Source organism: Aythya fuligula, chromosome 1 (assembly GCF_009819795.1).
Source record: "Aythya fuligula isolate bAytFul2 chromosome 1, bAytFul2.pri, whole genome shotgun sequence".
Classification (NCBI taxonomy): domain Eukaryota; kingdom Metazoa; phylum Chordata; class Aves; order Anseriformes; family Anatidae; genus Aythya; species Aythya fuligula.
Window position 1 is genome coordinate 177003274 of NC_045559.1, and position 20138 is coordinate 177023411.

Sequence of the window (20138 nt, forward strand, 5' to 3'; positions counted from 1 at the left end):
AGGGAGGAAATGACCCAAAAAGTGGATTTGCAGACAGGGCTGAGCCCAAGCAATCAAAACCCAGGTGGGGAGGCAAAGCTGTGAAGAGGAGGAAGAGGCACGGAGGGGAAAAGCTGAGGAGAGCCTCAGGCACACCCTGCACGGGATTTTCTTCCGCCAGCCGTGACGCGCCACGTGGTCAGGCACAGAAGTAGGAAATGATGAAGGAAGGAGGGAGGCTGCTGGCTTTTTTCTTTTTATAACCTGTCAGCTGGCTCCGGGCTGGTGAAGGCGTGCGGGGCTGAAACCTGAGCTGCCAGGGCAAAGATTGCTCCTGGAGCCTCGTCACCCGCTCTGGGGGTTTGGACTCTTCCCATGGCAGAGCCCGGCAGCTGCAGAAATGCTTTCCCGAGGAATGCAGGGTACGAGGCTGATAAGTGCATGTTTAAAACAGGAAAACAAGCTGCAGCTGCTGCCGAGCTGTCCTGCAGTTCGGTCTTTTGCTATCAGGGTTGTTTGTGGTGAGTGGGGACTCCTCCCACGGAAGCAACCCCAAAGCACCGCTACAAACCCTGGCCTTGTCCTGCCCCTGCAGTTAGCAGCCACAGCACTTCCACACCACCTTAATTGGTAATTAACCAAGCAAGGCTCACTCCCCAGCCTTTAAGGAACTCCTTTTTTCACTGGTGTGATCTTTCCTTTTTCCTCACCTGGTAAACGAAGCCCTTTGCTGGTGGAGCAAGGACCAGCTCACTGATTTTTATTTTTATCCCACATTTTGAGCGTACCTCCCCTTGGCTGAGGGCAGGGGAGCGTTAATCCCGGCTGCTCAGGTTACCCCACACTCGTACTGCAGCCAGAGCAACAGCTGCCCCCAGCCCTTCCTGGGCAGGGGCTGGGGATGTAAAAGGAGTTCCTACAACTGCAGCCGGGCGTGTTTCAGATGGGCACCCCTCAGAGAGCTCCTCGGGGCGCTCTGCTCCCACCTCCAGCCTCTATCTCACTCCTCCCAGCCCGCTCCTTATCTGACCGCTGCACAAACCTCCCTCTGCTTGTACTCGGGATATCTGTGAGGCCGTGCCCGGCCCCGTTCAGGCCCTTTCTGTCCCCAAACCCCTGCTGGCACTGCAGCTCGAGGCTGCCTCGGGGCCTTTGTGCTCCCTTCTTCAATCCGGACCGCCACAGGGGGGCAGGCGGAAAGCGCAAGGAGCCGGTTGCTGTCGCATCTCCACAAGAACCCGAGAAGCAACGGGTTTTTGCTCCAGGTCTGTCAAAGGATGCATTTCCTGGCAAGAACGGCGAGCTGTGAGCACCTGGGTTGACCCCAAACCCTGCCCCGCACCCAAATGAGGTCTGCTCAGCGCGCTCCTGGCTGCCTGAGAGGAGCCAGCGCCACCGCTCAGTGCTGGTGTTGGGCTCCTGCTCCATCCTACCTTAATCCCGCAGTCTGAGGATGGACCCAAACATCCTCACCTGACAGAGCAGCTCAGCCAGCACTTACTCGAGCAGCACATATTCCATCCTCTTTTTAAATTTTCCAATTACTTCTGGTGCCTCTCCCAGAGGTGGAAGTCTCTGCGCAAGCGCTAAAGATGAAGGTCCGCGTCACGATGGGTTTAAATGAGTTTTATTTTAGACAACCTACATGACAGATGTTTTGTTTTTCTTTTTTTTAAAACAATGCCTCCACTCCAAATCAGGGTCAAAATTAAGTGAATAAAGCTCAAGATGACATCAGTCCAGTTGTTAGACATCGCCGATTCCTGGTGTTGTGCTGATGAAGAAGAAACAGCAGCCAGCTATGAAGACAGGTGATCCGAAGCCAAACTGTTTGATCCGTTACTGCAACGAGAGCAGCGAGCGTTAGCTCAAGGTCGCGACCGGCACAGCGAGCTCCTGCAGCTTATTCCTGTGTTCCCCAATTCAATCTGAGCTGCCACGGCCAGGCAGGCAGAAAGCACAAGGAAGTTCTTTTCGCATCTCAGTGCAAACCAGAGAGCCACTGGGAAATCGCTCGTGGTCTATCAGAGGATGCTGAGCGTTTCTGTCACCCCGCGGAGCAGCTGCCAGCAGCTGCTGGCCAGGCCGGACCAAACGCTCACTGCCAGCCTTCACACACCGAGTTTGGGATTTCCTCTCAATTTTATGACAGGCTCTAAGCTGTCTCTTACAGGAGCACTCCCAGAATAAGCCAAAACGTACTGGGATCTAAATAATGTTTCACTGCTATCGTATTCAAACCCAGAATTAAAGAGAGAGCAGAGCAGAGGCGCTGCCTGAGCACAGAGTAAGGCAACACAGTCAGGTGTTACCACGTTCCCAAACTCAGGGCAGTATTTAAACAGCCCTCACATAACAAAATAAAGGCAGATAAAGCAAAAGAGGGAACCACGATAAGGTGCAGCGCTCCAGAGTTAACCAACAGCAGAGGGATCCAAAATGAAAGCGCTCCGTTTCAGTCAGGGGCATTGTTTCCAGACTGACAGTCTGAGGACACGGCCAGCTGCACACCGCTCCCCGCGGCAATTCGATTCCTCCCGCATTTCTCGGCGGTTACGTCAGGGTGAGTCACGGCATGAAGCCATGCCCCCCGTGAAGCCATGCCCCCTTCGGCGTGATTCAGTGGCACACAAGGGAAGCCTCGGCCACTTTACGTAACACAGAGCAGCCACCAACCCGTACTTGGGGGAACTTCATGTTTTTAAAGCTACCCTTCAGCTTTTAGCAGAGATACTGAAGAGCCAGTGACATATTTGGGCACATTGACCCACTTCAAGTCAGCACTTACACATTTCTCGATTTCTAAGCCATCCTTAAAGAAGATCATATAGGGGGTGACGCCGTCCTCGCGGAAATCCAGCAGGGCCACCATGCCGTCTGGATTCATGTTCTCTCCTACGAAGAACTTCAGAGAAAGGCATTACTGAGACACTCTGTGAGCTATCACCAGCAGACACTGCCCAATACACAAAAACCATCTCCAAGCCAAGATTAAAAGCCTCCCCGACCAGCTGCAGGGGGGTTGCTCTCTGAGAGCTGTCCATTTTAGTACCACACTGCCATGAACATTAAAGTATGAAACAGGGGCCAGAGTGATTCACCTCCCACACCTTTAAGCCCACAGAACTTGTAGTTGTCACCACAAGCACCACAAAAGTTGAAGGAAGATCCCCAAACACTTAAAAGTCCTCCAACTATTTCTCCTCCCTGACTCCCAGGACCCCAAACACCCTCAGAGAGAGTCCAAGTGAGACGTCCCTACAACAGGGGCCCTCAGAACTCAACAAGCCATCGAGCAGATAAACCAATCTCAGCTTGTATGACCAAAGCACTGCTGTGAGGAAGCACAAGTTGTGTTACCTGGTAGTTTTTGAAGTTGGCGAGGATGTGTTTGATTTGTTCTGCAGCCCCTGTCATGAAAGGCTTTACTCTCTCTGGCTTGTGTTCCTCAAGTCTGGCTTTGATTCTGGGAAGGAGAAAAGCAAGCTTTGAAAACACATTTTAGCCTCTTGACTTCAGCATCCCACCATAGCAGGAAATTACCAGCAGTCACTGGTTTTGTTGTGTTTCCCCCCACTCCTCCAGAAAACCAACCCACAAAATTTTAACTTCGTTTTGCTAGGGAATTAGAAGAACAGTGCCTACCAGTCACATCAAGCTCACTTTACTTGTAGCTTTGTGCTAGACAAAAAAAAGAAGTCATTTCCAGAGCACCAAGAGCGTTATCCATCAATATCACAGAAAAAGCACTTCCACCTGTAATGCCAGCCCACTAAACTCTGAGCAATAGAAACTATGATTTCAACTAGGAAACAGCTCCATTTTACACACAGCTTTGAGCATTTAAGTTGTCCAGCTCAGGAAGCTCCCCTTTGCCACCCCACCCCCTCCACACAAATGTTTGGCACAGAGGAACCAAAGAAAACAACAAGGTTACAAATAATACCCAGAGCACATGATCTGCTCTTCCACCTCAGCCAAGATAAGCTTCGATAGTCCAGTATTGATTCTTTAGAGCTTCAGTTTTGCCAGGTATTAAGACATCACCGAATTTCACAGCCAGTTTGGCACCTGCACCAGAGCTAGCATCCACTAAAAGTAAAGCTCAATGCTATTTTTGAGGTCTGTGCCCTAGAAGCCCAGCAGTCCTGCCCAGAGAACCCCCCCCAACCCCAAACTTACGCTTTCATGTAGTCCTTGATGTACTTCTTGTACGACTCCTTTGTGAAGCTGGTTTCCTGCAGGTGGTGGTTTATCACTATGTCCACACCAGTTATGACCGTGGCTTCTGTCCCCTCTCCCTCAGGACCTTCGGCAGAGGCATTGCCACCAATTAGAGAGTCATCAATTTGACCCTCTGTCCTGGTGACCATCTAGATTTAGAGACATCAAAGAACTTCAAGGCTCTGCGGAAAAGCCCGGCCCTCCTGCCCTTCTCACACACCTACAGACAGCAGGGCAGGGCTGCAGAGCCACAACCAGAGGCAGGGGCTCTGCAGCCCGAGGGGGGGGTGCCCCGAGCCCAGGTCCCCTTTTGGTGGCCTCACCACAGCCCTGTGGCGGGCTGTGGGTCCCCCCAACCCCTCTGAGGCTACCCCATTAAAAAAAAACACCCTAAAAACAGCTTTTCACCTCCCCCTTAAATAAAAAAGGGCGGTGTGCGCACTCACCTTGCCCTCCACTTCCAGGCACAGGCCGTTCGCCACCTCGCGGATCTTGTAGATGTCCGAGAACATCTCGTCCTCTGCGGGGACAGACGGACAGACACACACACGGACACACAGACAGACACACACCGGGCCCGTCAGCCGCCGCCATTTCGGGGCCGCCCCCCCCACCTCAGGCATGCGCGGCCTCGCTCCCGGCCTACACCCGAGCCTCTCCCCCCCCTCTCCCTCCCCCCCCTTCCCTCCCTTTTTTTTTTTTTCCCCCCCCTTTTCTCCCCGTCCCCTTACGGCTGATGCAGTCCCGGTAGATGATCATGGTGGCGGGGGCGAGGCGGAGGGCAGGGCAGGAGCGGCCGGAGTGCTCTGCGCGGCGGCGGGCGGGCGGCGGCGGGCGGCCGGCAGCGAGGCGGAAAGGGCCGAGTCAGCGCCTGCCGGGGCTCATATAGCGGGCACGGCCCCGGCGCGTCACCGCGCCGCATGCGCGCTCCCGCCCCCTCCCTCAGCCGCCCGCCCGCCCTCGCTCCCTGGGCCCCGCCGCGCACGCGCGCGCGCGCGCCCCCGCGCGGCCGCCATTTCGTGACCCCCCCCCCCAACTCCCTCATCTTCCCCTCACGGCGATGCCCCCCCCCCCCCCCTCGCCAAGGGGCTCGGCTGCGGTTTGGAAGTGACAGTAAACGGTCGTAATGAGCGAGTTATGATAATTAAATTATGATAATTAAATTATGATAATCAAATTATAATAATTAAATAATGATTAGGAGGTCGTTAGGCTCCTCCTCCTTCCCTCAGATACGTCGGTTTGCACACAGACACGCCACTTCTTGTTGACGGAGTGACTGGGGAAAGAGAAATTTTCCTTTCCTTTCCTTTCCTTTCCTTTCCTTTCCTTTCCTTTCCTTTCCTTTCCTTTCCTTTCCTTTCCTTTCCTTTCCTTTCCTTCCCTTTCCTCTTCCCTTTCCTCTTCCCTTTCCTCTTCCCTTTCCTCTTCCCTTTCCTCTTCCCTTTCCTCTTCCCTTTCCTCTTCCCTTCCCTTTCTTTCCCCTTCCCTTCCCTTCCCTTCCCTTCCCTTCCCTTCCCTTCCCTTCCCTTCCCTTCCCTTCCCTTCCCTTCCCTTCCCTTCCCTTCCCTTCCCTTCCCTTCCCTTCCCTTCCCTTTCCCTTTTCCCTTCCTTCCAAGGATTAGGCCCAGAAATCTGCCTGAGGTGAAAGGCAGAATGCTACGGGCAGTGATGCTGCCCAAGGCCTCATTTTACCCCCCTTGTATACACTTCCACATCTCACCTCAGCTCCATTAAAATAGACATAGACCTCCCTTGAGCCCTGATTCTTTGGGGACGTTGACAAAAGACCTTCAGAAGACATCATGGGGCTTAAAACACTTCATGCTGCTAGCAATCCCAGACTTAAAGGAGCTCTCAGAATCACAGCATTGATATACAGAGTACCAGGGCACAGGGTGCAATTCTTTGTCCCTCGTCCTCCTCACAGGTTGCAGTTCCCTGTCCCTCACCATCCTAGGCAGTAAATAACTCATTGCTTTCTTCGTGGGGGTCAGAAGAGCTCCTCTTTATATCTCCTCCTCCTCTGCTATCCCTTCCTTTGCTCCATATCCCAGTGCCTTTTATTTTTTTTTCCTTTTCATTTTTTTTTCAGATGGCCCAGCTGCTTACATAATCTAAATCTCTACGTGTTTGTTCTCCACCGTGTTTTGCTTTCTACGACCACTTCAGACCCAAAGAAGGGGCTTCTGCCCCCAAACTCGTGCTTTTAATCGGTGTCAGCTGGCCTGATAAGAGCTATTCCCTGTCTTTGCGAGCCTTGCCACAGTGGAAGAAGAGCAGCTTACGTCTTTAGCAGTGGGCTGAGTGACGGGAGAACATTTGGCTCCTTCTCCGCAGCTTAATATGCAGCTAAAAACATCCACTTTGTAGGTGTGCGTCGACTTGGTTTCATCTTGAAGAGACTGTTCTAGAAAAAAAATGAATATTTCTATAGTAGCATCAATTAACCTCATACAAATTCAGTGGTTGCCTGTTTATTGGAGTGAGGGTAGAAACCCTTTGGTGCTCCTGGTAGAGTAAATGGACCTCCAGGTGGTTTTGCCTGCAGCATTCAGACCTGCAGCCACGAAATGGGAGGATTTGTTTAAAATGCATCAGTTAAATAGGTCAAGGCTCCGGTGCGAACACCAATTTGTTGTGGAGTTAAGCTAAATTGATGTCAAATATTAAACGCTTTAAATGAAACCAGGAGCGTTGACAAGGTTTTGCGTCCTGTTAACTTGAGTTGCTTCTAAAACTGATTTAAATGCAGACAACTGTGAATAAATCCTGGGACTAATCCTGGTGATGTTTAAATTGCTGTAGGCTTTGCTGTGGTCTAACCCGGGTGGGCAGCTCAGCGCCATCCAGCCGCTCGCTCAGTCCTCCCCCAGCAGGATGGGGCAGGGAATGAGGAAGGTGGAAGTGTGAGATCCCGTGGGTTGAGATAACGCCAGTTTACCGGGGAAAGCAAAAGCTGTGCGCACAAGCCCAGCAAAACAAGGCATTGATTCACCACTTCCCATCGGCAGGCAGGTGTTCAGCCACTTCCAGGCGAGCAGGGCTCATCACGTGGATCTGTTTCTTGAGAAAACAAATGCCGTCTCTCCCAACACCCTCCCTTCCTCCTGTCCTCCATCTTCTATCGCTGGGTGTGCTGCCACATGGCGTGGGACATCCCTCGGGCCAGTCTGGGCCAGCTGCCCTGGCTGTGTCCCCTCCCAGCTCCTGGGGCACCCCAACCTCCCTGCGGATTAGAAAATGCAATAAAAACATTTTTTTATATATATATTTTTTTCTAGAAAACAGCATTGTTTGAAGAAAACTTTAGTGTTCCTCACGTGCTTTCCATGTAGACACCTCACACATGGAGCCAGGGTTAACACATTTCAAAGCAGTTGTTGAAGGAGTCAGTCCCTCTGCAGCAGGGGGCATTTTAGATGCTGATTGACATCTAAAATGACATGACAGGTTTTCCCGACAGTGCATCTCATCTCTGGAGACACATAAATCCCCAGAGGCTGGCAAATTCCTGTGTTTTTATAGATAAGCCTTTGAATATCGCTTGAGCAGGATTTTCTAGGCAGGTGCCTGCAGAGTTGTGCGAGAAGCCTCTTGCATGGAAGATGCATCTCAGCTAGTCATGAATTGCTGCAGTGCTACTCAATTCCACTAAACATTAGCATCTGGATATGGTTGTGCTCAGCTAATTACTTGTGCCTTGGATTAAAATGGCAGATGACAGCTGCTACTTTGCTGTTCTTTCTCTAAGCAAGCAGTATGCTTTCAGCCCATCATGGTGACTTGCCTTGAATGGTCTGGAAAGCGAGGAGATCCTGCCCACAACTGAGCCTCCTGCAAGGTGCAGTGTGTTAATAAATGAGATGTGAGGCTGAGGAAGAGAGGTGAAGCAGGGCAGTGTGTTCTAACCTTTAAGGAGGCTGTGAAAGTCGCGTAGGAGTGATAACGTTTTGTGTCCAATACTGGATGTGGGGAGAGGGCCCTGAGATGTGTATGGCCTGGTGGAGAAAAACTGAAGGATTGAAGACGAACCAACACAAGACGAGTCAGGCAGTCACCATGGTTCTTTACGTAGGGTTTACACTGGACTTGATAGGACATTTTTGGTTCCCCAGGACTTGATGTCAATACCCTGGACCACCAGTCCCTGCCCCCGTGAGGCCACAGCAGGGCTGAGCTCCAGCTCCCAACAGCGCTGCCCTGCCCAGCCATGGCCCCACCGTGCCAGGCCCACGTCCAGGCCTCAGCTCATTCCCCAGGGAGGTGCCTGGGGTGCCCCCCTTCAGTCCCTGTCAGTCATTGGGAACTTTTGGATTTCAAACCAAAATTTGTAACCTGGCACTCCCTTGAGAGCATACTAAGCCAGAATCCCAGACCACAAGACAGGCACTGGAAAGAGTTGTGCTGACTGTCAGTGTAGTTTGTCTGGTTCAATGTACTCACAGTGGAATATGGATTAGATAGATAAGGGATTGGATAGATAAAGGATTAGATAGATAAAGGCTCCACTGTTCAGAATGCTAGAAAGGTCTGTTAGCAATCCCACCTGCACTCAGAAGCAGTGCAGATGCCTATTTGACTAGAACTATGGTAGAAAAGCCCAATTCTGCTCCTGGATCTTGGCTGATTTTGACACATTGGACAAACGGCCTGGATAGGCAGAAGACATTTTATCAAGACCATCGGGCCAACTTTCTAAAGGAAAATCCATTGAGGGCTTTTAAACACAGAGCATGAAGTTGAGACAGGCTGTGAGCCACACGCTGCGGGGGTGTGCTGGGGGAAGTGCCGCCTTATCCTGGCCCTGGCCCTCTGCTCCTCCCCAGCCTTCCGCCGCTGGCAAATGCCAGAGGACAGCGAGCAGATGCTGCACCAGAGGGATCTCGGTTTGCCTCCGTATGGCTCCTCTGGTGTCATGTTCCTGAGCGCAGAGCAGGAACAATCAAGTGCAGGCACAGGACGGAGAACTGGGCAGTTCCAGGACTGGCAGTAGAGAAGCAAGGAGTCAACAGCATTCCCTGTCCCTGCAGGCTTCTGAGGACAGGCTAGACTAGAGGCTGCCCCAGGTGAGATCAGGAAGCATGGCAGATCCATCTTGAATGCAGATAATACCCGATCCTGCCCTGCAACAGGGAGACAGCCTGCCCCCAGGTCCTGTCTAGCCCTATTCTGTGTGGCAGGATGACTCTTAGATGAGCCGTGTGCTGTCATTTACACCTGTTTAGTATGGTTACACAATGGGGATAAAAATAATTCCCTCGTATCCCTATTCAGAATGGACAAGAGGGTTTGGAAAAGGGATGTTGCCAGAGAGGAGTGTGCTCATTGTCCTGCATGGCAAGATGGGTGTGTGTGGGGATTACATGCACAGAGGGAGAAACTTTCAGGTTCGGCAGTGCCCACAGCTTTAATCCTGGTACAGTTTCATATTTTAGCCCTATTTGAACATAAAATTATACGGTCCTTTGACTCAGATTAGAGATATGTGGCAGAAAGGGCTCCTTCCACACCAAACTGAAGGAAAAGGGGAGCGTGATTTGACTGCTTGTGCTTGCAGTGGTCAGACTCTGCCCTGTCTGCATGTAGCAATCCCTAAACTCACCGGTTGGTCTTACAGCAGAGCAGGAGAGCTATAAATTCATCCACCAAAAAAAAAATATATATATATAAAAAAAAAAATAATCGATGCACACCTGACTGACTCAGCTGCTTTGCAAAAATAAAAATTAAAAAAAATAAAAACGAGGGTATAATTCATCCATTCATCCAATTTAACATCACAGCTCCATCTCACATCTTAGCTATTTTTTCTGGAGTTTCACCCAAGGTCATGACTTCTACCTCCAGATGCAAGCAGCTTTTTTTTTTTTTTTTTTTTTTTTTTTCCTAAGGCCAAATAACACCTCTGCCTACGCTGAATTGTGTCCTTGGTTAGCCAGCCCCGTTGGGAGGATTTCAACAAGCCTGTCCCCACTAGGTGTCTGTGTTTGCCCTCCAGATGCAAGGCTCCCTGCTTCTCGGGGTGCCTGTGATGTGCAGAGATATCCCACTAGGTGGCAGGACAGGAGCCGGAGGATGGCAGGCAGGGCACTCCTCACCCTGGGAGGAGGCCAAAGAGTTTGCCACCTCATTCCCACATTACCTGGAATGCCCCAGGACCAAAGTAAGAAGAATTTAATCTTGGGCCAGTGACTGGTGCCACCTCTCTGGGCTCCTGGCCAGGTGGATGCTGCGCACAAATAGCAGTCTCCCCAGATAATTAGTGTCCTCATGGGGTCTATCGAGCTTTTAACCATTGGAGGGGCTAGTTCTGCCCTGTTAAAATCACCAGGTTGTGATTTAATGAAATGGAATTTGCTCCACAGGTGTTTTCAAGCCTGAAATCGAGTTCTGCGAAATTTTAATTCATTCATTGTTATGAGGTGTGAGCACTGGGAGGATTCGTCAGTAGAAAAATAATCTTTAGAGTCTCTAACATGTTGTTGGTGTTGTTCCTAAAATTCCGACACTGAATTCGCCAGCAGGCAATAAATAATATTAAAAATAAATAAATAAATAAATAAAGGTGCATTATAAGTAAAAGGGTAGATTAACTTTTAGGTCTTTCCACTTTAAAATAGTATAGAGGAAAGCAGGGAAGGGGACTCAAAGACTGTGTTTTGGAAAGCAGCTTCTTAAACTTCAGTCCAGTAACTTGAGTTCTTGATGCTTGTCAACTGCAAAAACAAACCTGCTGTTGTTTTCAGTGCCAAATCTCAAGACAGATTTATTATTTATTATTTTCTGATAAGGATTTTTTTTTGTGTTCTCTATTCCCATGCCCTGTTAAAATCAAAAGGGGACCTGAATGAAAAAGGATGCGTCTGAGGGTTAGGAGATATTGCCCAAGTTCTGAGAGATTTGGGTTTGTTCTGGTTTATATTGTTTTAGAAAGCCACAGAGACATTATGAAATGGGAAATGTTGATGGAAGGATGGCAGAAGAAGCTCTTTGCAAACTGTCCCCCACAGATGTGCTCTAACAAAACAAGGGTTTATCTGTTTATCTGTGAGATAATCTCAGGCACGTCCAGGCTGGGGGAGGAAGAGACCTTGAGAGGGTCAATTGGGCAGTCTTCTTGCTTCAGGGGGATTAGTCAGACATGCACCACTCTGGAGAGATGTTTGTCTACATGTTTTTTCAGGTCTCCTGATGATGGAAATTTCCATGCTCTACAGCACAAACATCCACTGGAAAAGGGGCTGGGTCCTCCCATTCCCCTACTAGTGTTGGAGATACAGGCTGGGTCACCACCTGTCCTGAAGTGGATTTAGGCTTCTGTCTGATGCTCAGATCCTGATGGAGCTCAGCCAGCCTGGACACATCTGCACAGTTTCCATATTTACCTGAAAATTTGCTGTATTTTTTGTCAGCACTTTGCCACAGGATGGACCAGGATGTCCCCCACTATTTTGTTCCTTCTCTGGGCCCACAGGCACATGGAAGCCCATCTGCAGGGTCATGATACTGCAGGTAGAGAGGACATCCCATGTGCTTCTACCAAAAAGTTTTACGTATAAAAATCTTGGACACAGAGTAAATTTATATATATATATTCATTTATATATGCACACACAGGTTGTATGCTCACATATCAAATGGTATGTGGAGATCTGGCTTCCCTATGTCAAAAAGGGTGCGATAAAGGTCGTAACAGTACCAGAAGAGAGGCAAGGAGTAAAATAATTGACCAGAACAGGGCATAACACCTTTAAAAAAGGGTGTGATGGGGGTCCTTGAAATTAAAAGTGGCATGGAGAAAGTTACAAAGGGCCAGTTATTCACCGCTTCTGCATAGAGGAGCTGCGGGAACATGGAGAGGATTGTGAGGCGACAGGCTCAGACCAGCCAGAAGAAGGTCACCTTCACCCAGGGTGTGGTTATGCTGTGGAAACTACTGCTCCCGGGCGCTGTGGTTATTGCAAAAGCAATTACAGAGAGTCACGGAGCTCTTCCATGGAGAGTTAAGGCCTGGGGCCTACAGAGGCCACTGAATTACGGCCTACAAGGACCCCGATAAATGCTACCACCGTGAAGGAGCAGCAAAGAGGATGAGGGAGGCGAGGATGAGGGAGAATAAGGACATGAGAAGCGCAGGGAATCGTCTCTGGCCGCCTGCGTGGCCTGAGATCACCCTCGGCGAACTGCGGGGCCGCGCTGAGGTGAGGGGGGGACACCTCTGCCGCTCTGCCTCGCCAGCTCCCAGCTATGCTGACCACGTTGGCGGCTGCCCTGAGGACTTTCCATCGGCTGCTTTTGCTGTCTCACAGCTCTGACCTGCTTCTGACATTTGAGGGAGCAAGCAAGCCCTCCTGCGTGTCAGGTGAACTGGCCGCCGCCAGCTTCCTTGCTGTTTAATTAAAGTGGCCGAGAGCCCGGCCAAGGCGGTGTTGGATATCCCTGGGCAAGCGAAGGATTGCAGGGGTGCCGTGAGGTCAGGCTGCTTTGTTTGAGCCCTGCCAAGAAATCATAGCAATCCTTCACAGACTTTTGGGCAGCCACAGGCCCCCTCCGACTGGATTATTTTTGAGTTCCTCCCTAATATCGTCTACCCCTGTGTTCTTTTACACTCCCCACCTGGACCATCCTGACACACATGCACACCTCACCCCACATACATTTACATGTGTGCAGGTGAAATGTGGTCCACCAGAGGTAGAAAAAACATGTATCCACACCCAAACTGAGCACACGCATTTCTCTGCTGTAAATGAAACCCGCTGGGGCCGTGCTGCACGCGGTAGCTGCCATGTTTTGTTTTTTATTTTCCTTTCTTTTTCCTAAAAGCTTATGCTGTCCTTCAGTTTCGAAAAGCTCAGCAGAGCATACCCCTGGGAGGCCACAAAGCCATCCCTGTGTACCCAAACCGGTGCCCACAGCCGCTCGGCCCCGTGCCTGCAGCCAGCACATCGCCCCTCTGCCTCAGATTCCCCATGCGTGAAATGAGGCCAGTAATGTTTATTCACCCACTGCGAGGGCTGATAGGACAAATCATCATCGCTCTGCAGGGACAGGGAAGCAGGAAGAAATCCCGTTGAAATAATTAATATATACGGGAGAAAAGAGAGGCCTGGGGGCGTATGCTCTTCGAGCACAAAGCAAGCTCTTCTCCACCAGAAACAGCATGAATATGGAAAGCACACACCAGATGCAGCGTGCCGCACATCAGATGCATGTAAATTATTCCCATCGTCTTTTTGGTGCATTTAGGTTTCGTGCTTAACATCCCAGAGAGAATCAGCAGGGCTGCTTTTGGTCACGGTGGGCACTGCAGGCACACAGGGCGGTGCTGCCCGGAGCCGTGGTCGACCCCAGGAGCACCAGACCTGCTCTGCTTTCAGACTCAGAAGAGCTCCTCCGTGGCAAGGCAAAGGGCTTGAGTCATGTCCAGGCTCTTCAGAGCGATGGCACGGGAATGAGGGCTGGTTTTCTTCCCGCTAATCTGTTTGTTATCTGCTCCTTTGGATCCCCCCACTGGTGGTCAGCGCTATTTAGAGACTCTTGGCTGTTAGCCAAGGCCTGCGCTCACATGCTTCATATAAGAGATGCTGGCAGAAAAAAAAAAAAAAAAAAAAAAAAAAAAATCTGTTGGTTCCTCTGCTGCTGAACACAAAAAACACCATTTCGTATTTTTTTATCATGCATCTTCCACTTAAATAGAAGCAACCTCCCTCAGGGTCAGCTTCTCCACTGGAACGACCTGACCGCTCCTGGTGCCACGTGGCAGTACTGACACAGCTGCCTGTACACAGCCAGTGATTTTTATTTTATTTATTTATTTATTTTAGGGTTTCACATGAAAAGCACCCCCCCAAAGACCGCATCTTTTGATTGTCCTTCACTGAGAGGTTGGATGTTAGGAAGAACTTCTTTACCGAGAGGGTTGTGAGGCATTGGAGTGGGCTGCCCAGGGAAGTGGTGGAGTCACCATCCCTGGAGGTCTTTAAAAGACGTTTACATGTAGAGCTGAGTGATATGGTTTAGTGGAGGACTTGTTAGTGTCAGGTCAGAGGTTGGACTCGGTGATCTTGGGGGTCTCTTCCAACCTGGATGATGCTGTGACTCCGTGAAAGTGAAGGGCCATGAAAGTTCTTCATCACTTCCCTGATTTCTGCTGATATTCCCTGTGCCTGAAAACAACCATGGCAGCCAGCAGGCACACTGACCTCACCTGCTTATTCATTCACAGCCTCTACTTTGGTTTAACACAGTTGTGACCAATTATTACATTTTTCCATAGGCAGGGAAACAAAAATACAAAGATCACAGTTATTCAAGGATAATAAGAACGTGAACTGCTACCGTGATGAAATTTATCAGGGGTGCTGTTGCAGGAGTTAAACCTTCAGAGAGCTGCAGTGTTTTCACAGTGTGGCATGTGGCCTTGCATAACTAACATTCAAAAGGTTAATCCTGAAAGAGAAGGCTGAAAAGAGGGCTGGGTTTTGGGCTGCCAGCTGGGAAGTCCCACGTCTCAGCCCTGCTGGAGCTGCTTTCTGGGGGCTCGTAAATCTGTGGTTAGGAATTAAAGTAATTTTCCTCTACTTGGAGGTGGTAGGGGCTTCTTGTGCTGTTTGGATCTTGCTCTTGGCACTGAATCTGCCCTTCCTTCTTTTGGTTTCAGTCCCTTTATTCATCAAATGTGCCCGTTGGCAGCAACTTTGACCACACAGTGCCCTGAAGACTCACTGCTGGCAGCTCAGAGGCGCCGTGTATCGGATGAGATCTCCCTAAAGCCTCGAGGCAGAAGGCTGAGCACTGCCAAGCGTGTCAGACGCTCCTCCTTCATCCATGCCCAGGTGCAGAAATGTGAAGAGCAGCGGGCGCTGCTCCAGCCTCTTTGCACTATTCCTGAGATCTCAGTCATGGTCAGGGTTTTGAAGTCTTCGATCTTTTAATCTTTTGAAGACTTCAATCTTTTAATGCAAGTATCCAGTAGAAGCCTGAGAGAAGGAATGCTGAGGAGATGTGTTTTGTTTTCGTCTGGTGTGTGATACAGCAGTAATATTAAGGTGCTTTTATGATTTCCTGCTTGTTTTTCTATGCTTCTTCTGCAAGGTAGTGTATTTGGGCATTTTTAAGCAGAGTAAAAGGTCTGAATTATTACTCTGTTTGATCCCAGTTGTCACAACATGTTGGTTGATGCATCACCATTATTGCCACGGTTATTTTTAATTAATACATTGAATGGCTTAAATGTGGAATGAGTTTGTATTCCGTAGACAAGGTTTATGCTAAAAACATGTGGGATTAATGTACAGCTGATACAAAACCCAGCACTACATTACCAAAAGTCACGCTCCATTTGCTACGGGATCTGGTGCATTCCCTACAAGCATGAAAACAGCTTTAATTTGCACAACTCGTTGCAGTTTTCTTGTGCTCACACTTTTATTTTGTAGGTGCTGTATTTACTTCTCTTTACCCTGCTTGCAGTCACCCAGACGTGGATCTATTAATGTAGTTACACAGACGTGAGGCAGAAAGCAAAAGGCTTACTTTTTAATGTGCCAGCACGGAGTGACCCACCGTAAGGTCATGGCGCTTGCACTGGCTCCTGCCTGTGGTCGGGAGAGGTCTCTGGGAGCCGGTTTTGGAACCTGGCACAAACTCACTCTGTCATGTGCTACGCGGGGAAAAGTTCAAAGATGCAAATCTGGGCTGAAAACACAGGCAGCAGGAGAGAGATGCAGTCCTTAAAGAGAGGGCTGATTGTTTATTTTTACCTGTCCCACGGATCTCCTGGCTGCCCTTTGGAGGCTGTGCCTTTTAAAGTTCATGTCTGGAAGCACCTCTTCGAGTGTGAAGTAGGTTGGGGAGTGGGGTGGAGAGTATCAGTGTCTGGGAACGTGGCGTTCAGCGGCGAGGAACATCTCAGGGAATGCTCCAGAAGATTTGAGGATGGAGACATACAGGATCCCACGTGGACCAATGCACTAGCATGAATACAACTGGCCAGCCTCTGCCATCAAACAGCCAAACCTCAACTAGAATCCACAGAGCAAACCCTCTGTGGGCTGTGTTTGAGCCTACGTCCCCGTATTTACAGCACAGGACTCAGCAGTGGTGCAGCAGCGTGGCTTCAGGCTGAGTGTACGCGAGGGAGGTGCAGCTGCCCTAAAAATTCATCTCCGTCTTCTGCAGCAGCTGCTGCAGTGTCAGTGCACGTGAAATATTTTAACATTACCATTTCTAAAACAGTATTTGAATATCCTTGGTTTAGGATGAGTGGTGGTTAGCATCCGGGCAAAAAGCTTTCCCTGTTTTCACTCCCAAAACTTCTGCCCTGAGAACTTCACAAAATAATAATCAGCTTCCTGCCTGATTATTAAGAAATTATTAAGAAACGTTTATTATAATGAAAGCTCTGACTTGCCAGGTGTTCTTGCAGTACGCTCCTCACAAGGCTAAGAGAGATCAGCTAAAACTAGGTATGTTTAATGAGCCTTTTGTTCGTTAGCATTTACGTTGCCTGTTGTTGCAGTGCGATTGATGCTGATGAAGTGGGAAAAAAAAGGAGAAAGCAGCAAACAACAGCGAGAAGGCTGAGGGCCCGATCCCATCACCACTGGCCAGCAAATGCTAAAAAAACCTTCAAACCTGGCACATGTGCTCCATTGCTAAAACTATTGTGAGAGAGCATGGGATGGGAGAAAAAATGTTGTGGCCTGTTTTCCAGACAGCTCATGCGTTTTGCAATGGGTTTAGAAGAATCAGGAAGGAAAGAAGCTATTCAGCTTTCTGAGTTAACTTTTGACCAAGAATGTTGTTCACGAGGATGCCAAATGCTCTCGTTGTTTCTAAGGCGAGACACCAAAACAAAAACCCATGGCACAGACAGAGGGGCTTTGATTGTAAGAGCCCCAATTCAGATTTCTGCTGCCACGAGAAGTGCTGCACTGATGCCAGCGTGCCGAGGTGCTAATGCTGTCCTCTTGCAGCATGTAAAGGAAGTTTTGGAGGTCTTGCTGCTGCCTTTTATTACCCTCCATAGGGCATCACAGCGCTGCTGCAGGAGCTACGATGTTTTAAGTAAGCTCTTTGAACCATTTCTGGGCGGCGATCCAGAAGGCAGTGTCTGACTGAGCTTGTAAATCTTTTCAGGCACAACTAACCTGCTACTCGACACCCTTTGAATGTAGGGGTGTTAGCATTTAGATCAGAAAAGGCTGGCACATAGGAATGCGTGGCATGGTCAGATGAGAGGGCAGCTCGGTCTGCGAGCCGTATCCTTCTGCGGTTGTGACGCAGGCAGGGCTTAAACAAAGACCTTTTTTGCTGATTAGAGACTTGCTGAGCTAATTGAACGAGCTCTGTTCAGATAAACCAGATGGAGCTGCAGGAATCTGCACCCCACTGAAGCTTTTCCCCACCACCTACTCTTTAACCAAACCATTTTAATGCCTGTGCTTTGTGCCAGACAGTATGGAGAGGATAAGACCATCTATACTGTGCACTGCCTGCATCTATCTACCTGCCTCTCAGGTAGAGATTGCAATTTAAGATATAAAATAATAAAAGCCGTGGATATACATCTTTTGGAACCGTATAAAAACCCTAATGTATTAAATCACAAGAGCTGGGCTAGTTTCCCATAAAATTTACAAATATTGCAAATCCTCAAAGTTTAACTCCAATCCAGGAGGAAACACATAACTTATTGCTAAGTCCTGCAGCCTGAAGGGTGGCTGTGCTGGGTCTCCTGAGGCGTGTCTGCATGGTGCTGTGGCCCTCTAAGGTCCCTCAGGAGCTCCTCTAAGATGTCCAGCTCAGCCTCCAGCCACTTTCCTTGCTGTATTTTGGCTCTCACACTGCAAAAGAAGTAGCTTTCACCAGTAGTGCTTTCCTCTGGAGCAAACTACCTAAAAACCTTGATACTCATGCCACCTTTCGCAGATCTTGCAGCTTACCTGTTTTCAAAAGATCCCTTATTCTTTTCCTTTATGCAAAGCATCTACTCTTTTGAGAGTCTAACACCACTGAAAGCTCCTGCACAATTCATGCATACCTGTTCCCCTCATGTCCCCTGACACAGCCTTCATTTGCACTATCCAAAGACTTTACCTGAGGTTTTAAACCTGCTCCAGCTGGTAGCCTACAGGCTCCAAGCTGGCTCTGCTTTGTTTGCAGTTGCCGCTTTCACCTTGAAGATGGCTGGAAAATGTTAGGCACTGTGTGAAGTCTGGTGGTTAATGCTACCTCCTGCCCAGCCAGGAGGCCAGAGGTATCAGGACGTGGCTTTAAAGGCAGGATGCACACTGCAGCCCCCCAGACTTTTTCCTTTTTTTTTTTTTTTTTGTTCTCTGCCAGGCACCTGCAGCTAAGTCCTGTGAGCTGCTGAGTCAGTCCTAATAGCTAGATGCTTCCAAAAAGGGTGAACTCAGTGCAGGTCATGCACTCCTGCTGCTTCTGTTACACTGGCTCCGGTGCCAATTTCAAGGCAATTCAGGTCCATCAGCTGGCAAAAGGCTATGTTGCTGAGGGGTGCATAAACTTAGGGAGCTGCATCTGCTCACGTATCAGACCAGAGCCATCTCTGGTATGAGCATAGGGTCAGGACTGTGTCTGGGAATAATGGCTGAAGAAGGATAGTGAGGCTCTTTTGTACCCTGTAAAGTTCAGTAACAGCACCAAAAGTTTGAAGTTTTCCTTCATACGCATTTCTGCAGCCTAAATCCGGTACTGGGATGGGCTTGGCTTGGGGTCATCTGCCCCCACATCTTTCTGTCTATTGTCTTATACGAGTAGTTATTTCTGTTCTTGCAGAATTACTTCAGCTGCAACCCTGTTTTCACAGGACTGTCAAGAAATGTATTTCACCCAGCAGATGCTTCCTATTCCCAAATACTGAGTGCTGCCAAGAAATGGGTAAAAAGTGGCAGAAAACACACCATTTGTGCCACGTGTTTTGTGGCGTAGCACCCACTCCTCTGTCCTTCGTTCAACATTAGATCATCTCCTCTTGTGCAAAAGGCTGGGCCGGGATCTGACACCATGTGATGCCTGGCTTTTCGTAGGGCACAGAAACGTGTTTGCTTTCCTTTCTATTACATCTGCTGACATTCAAGTTGGCAGCATTTCGTCCAGCCGCTACCTATTCAGCTGCGGTGCCGTGCTGGACAAAAGCTTCCGTGAAGCAATTGTGATTGATCTTTATTTGACAAACAGTCAGAGGACAGCAGCATTTCTCAGATCGCCCGCTGGAGTTGGAAAGCACTGGATAGTAGCGAGTAGACCTTCTGTCACACCTTCCTATTAGATAATCTTTAACACCTTTTCATTTGCTCATTCAAATACCATCAAATCCAACCCTGTGACATACACAGGAATTATTATCCCTGCAGGGAGTCTCCGAAATGAAGAGAAATCAATCTCCTAGGACCTGCTGGATGATTGCAACACTTTCAGAAAATTTTGTCTGGATTACAGGTTTGCATTTACTAGAATTGCCTTGCTGGGAACTCATGCTGTATGACCTCTTCCACTGAAAGCCCAGAACTAGCCTCAGTTCCTTCACCCTCTGCACATTAAAAGCGAGTTAACACGTTCCTGTTATATCCACAAAAACAGGACATGATAAAGACTTTTGGCTCCTGCCAATGCAAGAGCTCAAATCAGGTCATCAATATGTATTAATAAAAAGGCTGTGAAATAGCATTTCCTGCTATTCCTGCTTTCACTTTCCTTTCTCCTTGAGCTCTGTCACTATGTCAGAAACTGTAAGATGGCATCCACGGTATGCCTGCATGACATACGTGAGAAGCTGGAGCAGAACACCAGGCTATTTAACATTATATATTTTTACGTATGCCAATAACACATCAAAAAAATATATATTTTCCCAACAAGGTCATTTGCTGTATGACTAAAGGCCAGATTAATTCCTTCTCAGT

General features: G+C 49.0%; 1 protein-coding gene and 2 non-coding genes across 3 annotated transcripts; all 3 read right to left on the minus strand.

The window, feature by feature from the left end:
• Positions 1–1129: 1129 nt before the first annotated feature.
• LOC116485232 lies at positions 1130–1262 on the minus strand. Its single transcript, XR_004252832.1, has one exon. It is a non-coding gene; the product is annotated as a small nucleolar RNA SNORA31 (small nucleolar RNA).
• Positions 1263–1645: 383 nt separating this feature from the next.
• Positions 1646–5021, minus strand: TPT1 (tumor protein, translationally-controlled 1). The gene is made up of 6 exons (XM_032207742.1): positions 4935–5021; positions 4650–4723; positions 4162–4352; positions 3340–3445; positions 2768–2884; positions 1646–1821 (listed from the first exon to the last, which is right to left on the minus strand). Exons 1-6 carry the CDS (start codon positions 4960–4962, stop codon positions 1819–1821), a joined length of 519 nt encoding a protein of 172 aa, XP_032063633.1. The 5' UTR covers positions 4963–5021; the 3' UTR covers positions 1646–1818.
• LOC116485231 lies at positions 1887–2016 on the minus strand. The gene has a single exon (XR_004252831.1). It is a non-coding gene; the product is annotated as a small nucleolar RNA SNORA31 (small nucleolar RNA).
• Positions 5022–20138: the final 15117 nt, after the last annotated feature.